The sequence below is a fragment of the Suncus etruscus genome, chromosome 4 (genome assembly GCF_024139225.1).
Source record: "Suncus etruscus isolate mSunEtr1 chromosome 4, mSunEtr1.pri.cur, whole genome shotgun sequence".
Taxonomy (NCBI): Eukaryota; Metazoa; Chordata; class Mammalia; order Eulipotyphla; family Soricidae; genus Suncus; species Suncus etruscus.
Window position 1 is genome coordinate 30,464,932 of NC_064851.1, and position 14,178 is coordinate 30,479,109.

The following is a 14,178-nucleotide window of genomic DNA, read 5'->3' on the forward strand; positions in this document are numbered from 1 at the left end:
TCCCAAGTCTCAATCACTTCTTTCAACTTCCCAAGATGTTTTGATATCATTACTCACAAAATATTTTTTACTGTCTTTGAGGCCAAAAAAAAAAGTATCATAAGAGAGATAGTAATTTATCTTGCATGCTGCACTTCAACCAACCCTGTTTCCATCCCTGGACTCATGTATAGTCTCTCAAGAACCACCAGTTCTGAACACTTCTGGGTTTGCCCCAAGCCCTAATTAATAAATCATGTCTCCTAATGAGGGCCAGTAGCACAGACCAGAAGGATCCCACCTCCAGCAATAGTAGAAAGCACAGGGTAACTTTAGAGCACTTAGATCAGTCTCAGTACACTCTGGGCAGCAATGAAAGCTCAGATGGCACCACAGAACCTTAGATACAGTATTCCTTAGCCATTGGAATGCAGCAAGTATCCAGATATGTGAAATGCCACCCCCACCCCAAACTGTGCATTATTACTTGTGATAATACCCAAGAAAAGTCTTCAAACCAGAAATGTACTTGGTGCTGCAATCAAAGTAAGTTAAATACTGTAGTTCTTTAGAATTCTAAGTCCATCTCTGATGTTATTTTGCTCTATTTTTATCTCTCCCACTAAAAATTCAATAAGTCAAGGAATTAGGAGTGACAGGACATTCATATCTGAAGGTGGTAAAATAGAAGCTTTGCTCAGAAAGAGAAACATAGGCTCCAATTAATGTCTCTCCCTACAAATAATATCAGAATAGCCACCTTGCAAAAGCAATCTCTTGTTTTTACATCCATACAAGGAAAGAAAGTTTAATGTGATTTGTTTTTGCTCTCATCATGGCTTAGAAATAACTAAAGACGGCCCGGAGAGATAGCACAGCGGCGTTTGCCTTGCAAGCAGCTGATCCAGGACCAAAGGTGGTTGGTTCAAATCCCAGTGTCCCATATGGTCCCTTGCCTGCCAGGAGCTATTTCTGAGCAGAGAGCCAGGAGTAACCCCTGAGCACCGCCGGGTGTGGCCCAAAAACCAAAAAAAAAAAAAAAAAAAAAAAAAAGAAATAACTAAAATAACTATAGAATGAAGGCTGCACATCAAAAACATCTATAATACAAACCTGCAGTTTCAAGGTCGGAGTGATAGTGCAGCTGTATTGTGTTTGCCTTACACATTGCAGATCCAGGATGGACCAGGTTTGATCCCCAGTGTCCCATATGGTCCCCCAATCCAGGAGCAATTTCTGAGCACATAACTAGAAGTAACCCCTGAGCATCACCGGGTATGGCCCCCCAAAAAATTCAAATCTGCAGTTTCTCCAAAGGCCACACCAACAACATTATTATATGTATAGCACAAAAAGATGCAGCACCTGAATGTGTGTATATGCTTGCCAGTTTTGCTACAGCTTTTTCCACTTCATCATGATTAGTTATATCAATGGTCCTCAAACTACGGCCCACGGGCCACATATTGTATTTATTCCCATTTTGTTTCTTCACTTCTAAATAAGATATATGCAGTGTGCATAGAAATTTGTTCATAATTTTTGTTTTTACTATAATCTGGACCTCCAACAGTCTGAAGGACAGTGAACTGGCCCCCTGTTTAAAAAGTTTGAGGACCCCTGAGTTATATCATACAGAATGGAAGTCATAAATGACACTTACATAAAGTCTATAACGATAATATATCTCTTGACAGTGTGTTCATATTTTCTGACATTCTACCTCATGGAACACTAGTTTTAATATTACAGAAAGACACCTCTGTGCCTCATTGTACCCACAAATTTAGCCCAAAATTTAGATTTAGAGATTACAAATAACTGGCCACAACACAAAAAGGACCTATGACACCAGAGGTGGAAATGATTAGTTAATGGGTTGTGTTTCTCCAAATATGCCTCACTGAAGACTCCGCTACTATGAGACTAGACATACCCACCTTCTCATGTGTTTCTCAACTAAATCCAGAGAACATTTTCACTATGAAATTAATGTTTTTCATAAAGAATACTGTAGATGTGAAAAGAAAAGCAAGTTAGGGCCTCTGCAGGGTATATGGCCCAAATCACAATATTTGTCTTTCATCAGCTATTTCATATTTGTGCTTTTTAAATGACATATTAATTTAATTTGTAAAAGATCTATCATGGCAATATAAGTTCATTGACTATTACTGCAAAAGGACACCTTTCAATCAAACATCCAATTCACCTGCTCTTTCTCCAAGGTGCAGACATAAAGACAATTACCTCCATGCCCCCAGGAACCTGCTCACTGTTGATGTATTAAAGAAAATAAATGTGGGGATTGTTTGAAGCAATTGGGCAAACAAAATAGAAAACTAGGAGTAAGAGCTATCAATAAGTAAGGTTGAGATAGAGAGATAAAACAGCAGATAAGATGCTTGCCTCGAATACTCTGACCTGGGTTTGATCTCCAGCACTATTAGTCTCCCAAGCTTTGCCAGCCCTAAGCATAGCTGAGTATGGCCCAACATTCACTCAAACACCACCCCCAAATCCTACTCAAAGTATAATACAGATCTAACACAATCCTTATCAAAACCTCAATGCCATTTTTCGAAGGAAACAGAACAAATATTACTGAAATTCATCAGAACTACTAAAAGCTCTTAATAGTCAAGACAATCCTAAGGGTAAAAATGTGTGAGGTATTTGTGAGACCTGTGTTCAATTTCTAGCTGAAAAAGAGGGACCAGAATAATAGCACAGAGGGAGGGCATTGACCTTGCACACAGCCCACCCAGGTTTGATCCCCCCACATCCCATATGATCCTCTAAGCCTACCAGAAGTGTTTTCTGAACTCAAAGACAGAAATAACCCCTAAGCATCGCCAGGTGTGACTAAAAATTCCCCCCAATAAAAGTACAAGAAGCTTCATGATCCCCAACTGCAAATTATTCTGCAAAGCTTTAGTAATAGTATAAAGTCAGTGAAATAAAAATAGACCCACAGACCAATGAATTTAACAATAATAATAATAACAAAGTCCAGAATTTAACAATAATATATACATATATACATGCAGTAACTTTATAACAAAAGAGCCAAGAACATAAAATACAGAGATAAAAATTTCTTCAACAAATTATATTGGGGTATACTGAATAGCCATATAAAAAAGAATAAAGTCATTACACAAAGTTAACTCAAACTAAAGACTTGGGTGTTAGATCTGCTTCTTTAATACTTTGTAGAAAACATAGACAAAACACTTTGTGACTTAGGGATTAAGTCACTTAGTTACCTAGGAACCCAAAAACATTATGCAGAAAAGCCTTCTGAATTCCTATGGTTATTGCATATTTACAATAGGCACTATTTTATTATTTATTATTGCATATTTACAATAGGCAGAACTTGGAAACAATCCAAGTGCCCAAGAACAGAAAAACAGTCATGGGAGAGTATGAGAAAGAAGCCTGGGACATTGGTGGTGGGAAATGTTCATGGGTAAAGAGTGGTGTACAGTGTAAAACTGAAACTCAATTGTGAACAACTTTTTAATCATGATGTTTAAATAAAAGGCAAAAATCTTTAAAGGGGGAGAGAGAGAGAGAGAGAGAGAGAGAGAGAGAGAGAGAGAGAGAGAGAGAGAGAAAGAGAGAGAAGTAAAATGCCTGCCTCAGAGGCAGGCAGGGGTGAGGTGGGGTGGGAGGGAAACTAAAAGACGTTAGCAGGAAATGTGCACTGGTGAAGGGTGTACATTCTATGACTAAAACTCAACCATGAACAATTTTGTGTCCACCGTGCTTAAATAAGGTAATTATAATTTAAAAATAAAATATTCAATAAAAAAACACTTCATATTATTTAGTTTCAGTGATTCCTTTAGAGAGCCAATTCCAGAGAGACAGAAACAAAGAAAACACACACACACATACAGATATACACACACACACATGGTATATCAAACTACAATCTACTGCACAGTAAAAAAAAATGTAATTGAAATAAAAAAAGTCCACATAATGTACCAAACAAAAGTCATGTATCCATTTATATATTTATTGAAGGAGATATATCACAAAATTCAGTGAGATGAAACAAACAACTTCATCAAAAGATATATTGAGAACATACTTTCCACCAAAGGCATGTAAATAGTAGGCACATGAAAAAATGTTCATTGTTTATTATTAGAGAAATGCAAATCAAAGTGACTGTGTGATACCATTTTTCCCTATGAATGGCTTATATCAAAAAGACCAGAAACAACCAGTTCTGAAATGGATGGAGAGAGGGGGTCTGGTACAATACTATTCTGGTAGGTGCTGCGTCTTGATGGAAAATAGTACAGACATTTCTAGAAATATTTTTTTAAAAAGGAAGAATTTCTGTAAGATCCGAAGATTCATTTCAAGGTAGGTATCTGAGAAAACAAAAGTACTGCTTCAAAATATGCATGTGTATAGATACATCCAAAATATGAATGTATATATGTACTTATGTTCACTGCAATACTAGTTACTATTGCCAAAATATGGAAATATCCCAAGTACCCAAAGACTGAATGCATAAAGAAAATGGGAAATATATACACAATAGAATACTATTCAGCATAAAGATAAAATATTGCTTTTTGTAATAGTGTAGAAAGTACTAGAAGGGATCATGCTAAGGAACAGAGAGATGAAGACAAATACCAAGTGATCTCATATAATGCAGACAGCAAAGAAAGAAAACAAAGGAACAAAGAAAGCCAGGCAAAAGCAAACTGTCCCACTCTGACCCCTGAACTATGATCATCTGTGAGGTTGGGAGAGAGTACTGAAAGGGTGGAGGTCTGATGGATTACTGTAGAGAGTATGATACAGGTCATTGGGTTTAAGGTATCGGTATGGTAACTTATATTTTAAAAAGTTATAAAATCCCCCTAAAATATATCAAGTGTTGAAAACTACTACCTCAATTAAAACTAAATAGGTGTTGGAGCCAGAGAAAATAGTTCAGCAGGTAAGGCCTTGCACAAAGCCAACCAAGATTTGATCCCTGACATTCCACATGGTCCCCTGAGCACAACCAGGCAAAATTTCTGAGTGCAGATCGTAGAGTAATCCCTGAGCACCACCAGATATGGCCCTAAAACAAAACAAACTAAAATATAGAGAGAGGCGTGGTAAACAGTGTTGAGTGAGCACAATTAAGAATATGGGCACCACATTGGGGCCAAAGCAATAGAACAGCATGCCTTGCACATGGCCAACCTGGGTTCAATCCCCGACATCCCATATGATCCCCCATGCCTGCCAGTAATAATTAATGAGTGTGAGCCAGGAGTAACCACTAGGCATCACTAGTTGTACCCCAAAAACAAACAAAAATGAATGTGAGCACCACAGCCATGGTGACCCCCCCAATCACAACGAAAATAGCAGCAACAGTAGTGTAAATGAAAAGTAATAACAAGAATATAAATTTTAAGTCAATAAAGTTTAACATGTTAAAGCATGAACAGGTGGCAGTAGTTTAACTCATGATTGCAATGAGTTATAAGGCCGGGCTCAGTCTAGTGCCACACACACAAAACTAATTCTGGGATGGGACCGGAGCTATGGCATTGTGGGTAGGACATTTGCCTTGCTTGTAGCCAGCCCAGGTTTAATCCTCAGCATCCAATATGGTCCCCCAAGTCTACCAGGAGTTATTTTTGAGTACAGAACCAGAAGTAACTCCTGAGTGCTGCCAGGTATGGCCAAAAACAAACAAAAAATAAGCAAATAATTCTGGGAACTAAATCTAGGCAATTTTACTTCTTTTAGTTTATTCCAACGTCAGAGAGATAGTACAGTGGGAAGAGTGCTAAGTTACATGAAACCAACCCACATTAGATCTCTGGTTTCCCATATGGTCCCCTGAGTCAACCAGTAGTGAATTCTGAGCTCAGAGCCGAGTTACCACTGAGCGTTACCAGGTATGGCAAAAAAAAAAAAATTAAACTAAACAATGCAAAAATAACCCACAAAAACCTCTTAGCTCCTTCTATAAAAAATAGGTAACAATAGTGCCTTCTTAAAGTTATTTAAAATGTGATGTATTCATTGTTGCAAGATCTAATGCATCTAAAGTTGCAATTTTTTTTAAACAGGGCGATGACCAGTTCAATGTATTTGGAGAAGACACAATGGGAGGTGAGTTTCCTTTACTGCCTGGACCTAAAGTTATCACTTTAGGAATTCTGAGCACTTTTTTTATCATGCACCAATCAAGTGACACTGAATTAGCATTGCATGTACTTTTTCTGAACCAAGGAACATGCTTAAGATTGAAGGGCTCTACCTGACAACTCTTGGTTCCTGTCAAGAATCAAAGGGGTGATTTAAAGGAAATGTTTCCAAACTACCCAAAGAACATAATCTCAGTGAAAAGATGATAATTTTGGTAAAATAAGTTCAGAAGCCATTTAATACTCAATGCCCCCTTAGAAATGTCATTTATATAATGATACAGGAAGGTTCCTACAAGTTCTATGGGAAAGAGCTAACTTAACTTCAAGTATTTTTCCTGCATTGTAGTTATTGATCCATTATGTATCATTGAGAGATAACTTAAACAATTGGTTCTGTCTTATAATTTGCCTTGGTAAGAGTCTTGCAAAAGTTTTATTAAAATACTATAAATAGACATACATAACAAAATACAAAAGTATCTGAATTTAAGATTATGCAGAAAAGATAAGGTTTATATTGCTCTAGCTATAATACTTTCTAACATTTCTACTTGATAATAAATGCTATTATAATTATGGTTTTATAAGTATGTGTGCATTGATTGTGGACATACAAGTCAGTGATTTGGCTTTCTAAATAATCCCACATCTAATTCTTCACTAATTCGTCTGCATGGGGTGTAAGGTAAAGTGTCATTTAATGATAATTGCAATAGCTGTTATCTTCACCAGCCTTTGCCTTAGCACATCAAAGAAACCTTTCTGGAAACCAACATTGTTTGTAGAAGAGCTTGCTACTCCTATCTTTTCAGTCACCAAATGTCATTATGATACCCAATGGAGAAAGGTATATAAATGTGAGCCAGGATCAAATAGTGAACTCAGCTCCTACTGAACAGAAATTGATTTTTTGGTGTAATAGTTCTCTTTTTTCTGTTTACAAAGTTGGCACATTGTCACTGTAGAGCATGTTTTAAGAAAAATGAAGTCATTATTTATCATAAGCATGTTCCTCTGTCATTAAAAATTCTTCAAAGAGGGATCAGAGAGATAGCACAGTGGTAGGGCATTTGCCTTGCATGTGGCCGACCTCGGAAGGACCCGGTTCGATTCCTGGCACACATATGGTCCCCCAGTCTGTCAGAGGCAATTTCTGAGTGCAAAGCCAGGAGTAACTCCTGAGCACCGCTGGGTGTGGCTCAACAACCAATCAATTAATCAATAAATAAAGTAAAAAAAAAGTATTCAAGGGGCTGAAGAGATTACAGGAGGTAAGGTACTTTCATGTGACCAGCGTTTGTTCAATCCGTGGCACCACTCAATGGTTCCCCCTGAGAATTACCAGGAATTACTCATAAGCACAGAGCAAAGAATAATCCCTGAGCACAGACAGATATGGCCCAGAGACCAAAAACAAACAAACAAACAAACAAACATTCTTAATGGCCAGATCAATAGTATAGTGGGTAGGGTGTTTGCCTTGTTCAATCACTGGCACCCTATATGGTTGGGTGTTTGATCCAAGTTTAATCGCTGGCATCCTATATGTTTTCCTGAACCAGCAAGGAGCATTCCTAAGTACAGAGCCAAGAATAACCCAGGAGCAACTTGGTTGTGGTCCTTAAATAAATAAATAAATAAATAAATAAATAAATAAATAAATAAATAAATATAAAAAAACAAAACCTCTCTATAAATTTACTTTGTATTATATGAATGTGACATCATTCATTTTTATAAAAGTCACACCAGTGGTGCTTAGTGGCCACCCAACCCCCACTTAGCAGTAGTCGACTATACTCCTTAATTGAGAGCACTGGGGAGTGACAGGTAATACCAGGGATTGAGCATGGGACCTCTCACATACTGAGCATGTGATTTACCACTTAAACTACCTCATGGTCCATCAACATATATTTTAAATGGCTACTCTTTGACTTTTGAGCCATACTCCTTTAAAATATATGTTGCTTCACCAAAGAGTTAACAAGAATAATATAGTATTCAAAGTTGTCTCCAGTTTCTCTATCATCACATGTCTCTAGCCTCTGATGCATTTTATTGGTCCAGCCTAGTGCCCTAAAATGTGATTTCAGGGGGCTATACCCCATGGTCCTCATGAGTTACTCCTGCTCTGCACTCAGGAATTATTCCTGAGAGTACTCAGCGACTATATGGGATTCTAGGAATCGAACTGGGAATGGTCGCATGTAAAACAAGTACCCCTATCCTATCTCTCCACACTATGGGTATAAGATAAAGATGCTCAGAAAATAACCACCCATAGGTGCACAGGAAGATAGTCTCACTATACTTTGACCCTCTAACAATGCTTCTTAAGCTTTTACTGCTTTCATTGGACCAGGATGTCTTAAGGGTTGGAGCATAACCATGAACTTCTATAGATTCTCACCCTGATCTTTAGAACATCCTGAATAATTTATATCTGCACTCTTGACCTACCCAAAACTTGGCCTTTGTACAGAACCTGGCCTGCCTCAGCACATTGAATAAGCAGCATTCAGGTACAGCTCTTGAGCACATAAAACGTCTCATCTTTACAAATAAAGCCATGGGTGCTTGAGACAAGAGTGATTTACCTTTCTCTCTACTCTTTCAAGCAGAGCTCTTACCTCTGTCTTCAGCACATTTTCTGTACATTATTTTTTACATTTGAGAATTCCATTTCCAGATTCTGGAAGTAGCCACTGAGTTTCTGAGCTCACAGAGTTCTTTCCAATTCAGAGTTTTGCTGGAATCGTATCTTGGGTGACCTCATTCCCATCCAAAGTCTCAGGATTTGGGTTTAAGAAGAAATCTGAAACAATAAAAAATATATACTCAGAGGGCCTGAGCAATAGTACAGTGGGTAGGGCTCTTGCCTTGCACATGGCTGAACCATGTTTGATCTCCAACATCCCATATGGTACCCCAAGCTTGCCAAGAGTGATTCTCAAGTGCAGAGCCAGGAGTAAACCCTGAGTATCTTGAGTGTGGTCCAAAACAAACAAACAAACAAACAAACAAAAAACTAAACTGTGGTGTACCCCAAGACCCACCCATTTCTGGGAGGGGTCTAGGGAACCGGATAATAGGTGTGACCCTACCTGCAAGACCTCCCATTCCTGGGAGGGGTCGGGAAAAAGATAAGCCTGGGACGAAAGGGATTCGGGCTTTTTGTCTCTTGGCCGGCTTTTGGATCTTTGGGCCGCATGGAGCCCAAAGGGGAGATGACTGAATTATAAGATGCAGGGCGAATGCTTGAAAGGTTGACATAGGCCACACACCTGTGGTGGCTAGGGCATGAATAAAGATGATTCTTCCTGAAGCCTGCGTGTGAGTGAGTGATTTCACCTGGGCCTGGGACCCGGCCGGCTGGATGGAGTTGCAGAGCCATGTGGCCTGGGGTGGCAGAAAGGAATCCATCGCCATCCATCGCCATCCAGCCCCATCGTTAATTATTTAATACAACAAATGGCGCTCCGAACTTTGACCTGAATCCTGGACCCAACAAAACAGCGAAAATGGTGAGATTTCTGCTCTTCTGTTTGATTTTCGCTTTGTTCAGATGCAGTCAGCCCAAAGTGTTTGGCCACGTGAAGCCATGTTCAAAGATGGCCGCAACCCCTTCTAGGGGCAGAAGGGCAACTGGAAGGAGAAAGGTTAAAGCTTGCATCACCTCCAGCCCAGGCCCAGAACTGACACTTTGTTACAAAAAACAAAAACCTCGGCCTGTACGAAAACTAATTAAAAGCTTAAATTGGAAACGGAGGAGAAAAAAGACTGTATTTAAAGTGGACTGATTTTCTGAAAATGACCTGCGGCTTGAATTTGGATTTCGACTTTGGAAATTTCGAACTGAACTTTTAGTTTAAATCACTTGGAACTCTGAACATCCAAAGTGCTCCCAGAGGGGAAAAAAGGCAGCGGTGAAGCCCCTGCGGCAAAAAGCTCCAAGCGGCAAGCTCCAAGCAGCTCGGCTCGGCTGGGCTGGGCTGGGCTCAGTTTGGCCCAGAAAAGCGAAAAACCTGGAATCCACCCTCCAGCGAACCGGCAGCGGGCAGCGAAACCGGCAACCTCATGGTCTACAAAACCGTCTACGGGGCCTGAAACTATAAAAGAGAGCCACGTGGTGAGATCAGCGTGGGACAAACCAACATCTGAACTTTAAAAGTTTACAAAAGCCACATGGTGAGATCAGCGTGGAACAAATTAATCTACGGGGCCTGAAACTATAAAAGAGAGCCACGTGGTGAGATCAGCGTGGGACAAACCAACATCTGAACTTTAAAAGTTTACAAAAGCCACATGGTGAGATCAGCGTGGAACAAATTAATCTGAACTATGGTTTTAGGTGTAGAAAATTAGTGGGTCGTTATATTTTACTCATAGTTGGTGATGGGATAAATTTTAGTTAGTTAGTAGTTAAAAATAAAAATAAAAAGGAAGGTAATACAGTTTAACATCTAATTTCTAACCACCTGCATCTTTGTCTTAGTCATTTTCTTTATAATTTAAATGTGTTTTGTTGTCTTTCAGAGTTAATATTTTCAATTGCAAAATGTTTTACTGTGTATTTTAATGTACTTAGCCTGTTTTTAAAATGTATGTTATGCATGTATGCTAAAGTATTTGTGTATAGAAAATATATAGGAACATTGAAGTTCCCCCAATATAGTTTAAAAGTATAGGAACATGAAAGTTCCAAAATAGTGCTTGGTAAAAAAGCATTAATACAATTTTAGGTTACAGGTGTAAAGTATATTTTGCAAAAATATGTTTTTCAAAAGGGCTGGTATATTAATTTTCACTTTATTACGTTGGCGCATGAAAATATTTAAAAAAGGGGGAAATGTGGTGTACCCCAAGACCCACCCATTTCTGGGAGGGGTCTAGGGAACCGGATAATAGGTGTGACCCTACCTGCAAGACCTCCCATTCCTGGGAGGGGTCGGGAAAAAGTTAGATAAGCCTGGGACGAAAGGGATTCGGGCTTTTTGTCTCTTGGCCGGCTTTTGGATCTTTGAGCCGCATGGAGCCCAAAGGGGAGATGACTGAATTATAAGATGCAGGGCGAATGCTTGAAAGGTTGACATAGGCCACACACCTGTGGTGGCTAGGGCATGAATAAAGATGATTCTTCCTGAAGCCTGCGTGTGAGTGAGTGATTTCACCTGGGCCTGGGACCCGGCTGGCTGGATGGAGTTGCAGAGCCATGTGGCCTGGGGTGGCAGAAAGGAATCCATCGCCATCCATCGCCATCCAGCCCCATCGTTAATTATTTAATACAACACTAAACTAAACTAAGGTCAAAGGAGGATGATTTTCCAAGTTGTACTTAGGGGGCTTGAAAATTAATATTGGAGTAAATGTGATTTCCTTGACCATACCCAGTTCAATGCCCAACACCACACATGGTCCCCTAAACATGGAAACAAGATTAAACAGTTACAGATATGTGTAACCCCAAAACAAATAAAAATGTGGCACTCAGAAGGCCCAGGGACTCCTCTCAGTAATGCCTGGCAATACTGGGGCATTCAGAGTCCTCCAGAGCTGCACCTAGCAATGTTTCAGAAACTATGTGGTGCCAGGGATCTAATCAGGGTCCTCCACATTCAAGACATGGTCTTAATCACTCTATTATCTCTTTCTTTGGGGGCTATTTATATATGTGGACTATTTATAGGAACTACAGAATCACAGGCATTTAAACCAAAAGACATATTGTTTCACAAAATGAATCATAGATATTTGAACTCAAAAGATCTTTGAGTTCAACAGATCTTTGAGTTCAACAGATGAAGAAACTGAGGCTCAAGGAAGAGAATATCACTTGTCTAGGTCAAGTCAGTTGACAATAGAATCAAAAGATAGCTAGCAATTCTCCCATTCTTCTTTCACCATGCCAGTTGCAGATTCTTTAGGACTATGCAACTCTAAAGAGTGTCCAATTTTGCCAAAAAGTCATTCCTTTGCCTTAAAGCTGTGGTTCCAAAACCTGTGTCCATTCAACAATTTTGTAATATTTATCTTACCTTTATGCTATTTTGTATACATTGCTTACTTTTTCTTTTAATTGACTCAATGTCGGGGTCGGAGCCATGGCGCTAGAGGTAAGGCATCTGTCTGCCTTGCGAGCACTACCCTAGGACAACCATGCTTCCATCCCCCGGCGTCCTATATGGTCCCCCCAAGCCAAGAACGATTTCTGAGCACATAGCCATGAATAACCCCTGAGCGTCAATGGGTGTGGCCTCACCAAACAAAACAAAACAAAACAAAAAAATTGAGCCAATGTCATTATTACCTAAGTGTGTTTTATTTTGGAGGGGAAAATATATATCACTGCCTTAGATGGAAAGTAGCATTGTATTATGTATTTAGTAATTATATTTTCAAAATATTATCTTCCAAATCTACTTGTGTTTTTATATCCTCTTTATTAAAGGTGAGATTGGTGAATGTTTAAAAGAAAAAAGAAAAAAAGAACACCAAAATTAGATTCGTGAAATTATTAATTCTTTTTTCTTGTGACTTCTGCTATTTAATGAGTTTTACCACCTGAAATTAACAGTCTGTGTTAAAATGAAAATAAGTTACTGGATCTGGGAACAAGGCTGAATAGTCATCAGTGCCTATAAATTATAGTCTGTTCACACATTATCTCAACTTTAAGCTCCCTATCAAACAAAGTGACAAAATTTAGCTTTTTATAACATGAGTACAGTTACTTTTATTAGTCAGTATTTTTCCAATAACAAATTGTTCTTATTTTAAAGGTTTCACAGAAGATTTGAGGAAGTATAAAATTATTTTCATGATTGGTGAGTAACAGCCCTCAAATTTTCAAATGCATTTGCTAAAAATAACAACTTGCCAGGGGAAGAAGACTATTCATTTCTCACCCTGTTTGTTTTGAAATATTTTCCCATTTTTGGTAAAGAGAACACACTTTAGTCTTTTGGATTTTTTCTTTTTTAAAATACAGTTTTATATTAATTTTTTCTGGAATATCTCTATAGGATAAGCAAAGTAATATTTTAAGAAATGTCAACAGGGCCAAATAGATAGTGCAGTGTGTAGGGTGCTTGCCTTACATGAAGTTAACCCAGATTTTATTCCTGGCATCCCCATCTGTTTCCCTGAGCTCCACCAAGAATGACCCTGAGTGCAGAGCCAGGAGTAAGTCCTTAGCACTGGGGGTTGTGACCAAAAGAAAAAAAAAATACAGATGGGAAGAATGGATTACATAATTGAACCCAAAATTCTGCTGCCTCAAAAAACAGTCAGAGAAAAGACTCAAAATCAAAGGTTGAAAGATAATTATTTAAGCAAATAATTACCTCTGGGGAAAAAAAAAGACCAGTATAGATGGCCATACATGTATTACATGACATAACTTCAGGCTCAAACAATTATAAGAGACAGTAAAATTCATTTCTTTTTTTTTTTGGGGGGGGGGTCACACCCGGTAGTGCTCAGGCATTACTCCTGGCTCTATGCTCAGAAATTGCTCCTGGCAGGTATGGGGGACCATATGGGATGCCGGGATTCAAACCACCGTCCTTCTGTATGGAAGGCAAACACCTTACCTCCATGCTATCTCTCCGGCCCCTGAGGTTCATTTCTTTTTTTTTTTTTTTTTTTTTTTTTTTTGGTTTTTTGGGCCACACCCGGTGGTGCTCTGGGGTTACTCCTGGCTGTCTGCTCAGAAATAGCTCCTAGCAGGCTCAGGGGACCACGTGGGACACCGGGATTCGAACCAACCACCTTTGGTCCTGGATCGGCTGCTTGCAAGGCAATCGCCGCTGTGCTATCTCTCCGGGCCCGAGGTTCATTTCTTAATTAATAGGGATATGTACATAAGACTCACACTCCTTTTTTATTAAAAAAAATGTTTATTTAAACACCATGATTACAAACATGATTGTGATTGGGTTTCAGTCATAGAAAGAACACTCCCTTTCACCAGTGCATCATTCCCATCACCAGTTCCCCCATCTCC

At 39.0% G+C, this 14,178-nt stretch overlaps 1 protein-coding gene across 2 annotated transcripts in view; it reads left to right on the top strand.

Annotated features, from left to right (window-relative positions):
- The window catches only part of AK5 (adenylate kinase 5), a 283,479-nt gene that overhangs the window by 195,935 nt on the left and 73,366 nt on the right, over nucleotides 1–14,178 (top strand). The window contains exons 9-10 of one of the 2 annotated variants that reach the window (XM_049771780.1): nucleotides 6,090–6,132; nucleotides 12,953–12,997. In XM_049771780.1, the coding sequence (XP_049627737.1) occupies nucleotides 6,090–6,132; nucleotides 12,953–12,997 (88 nt within the window). The remainder of the gene's footprint in view (nucleotides 1–6,089; nucleotides 6,133–12,952; nucleotides 12,998–14,178) is intronic. The other variant, XM_049771781.1, reaches the window with a different exon arrangement.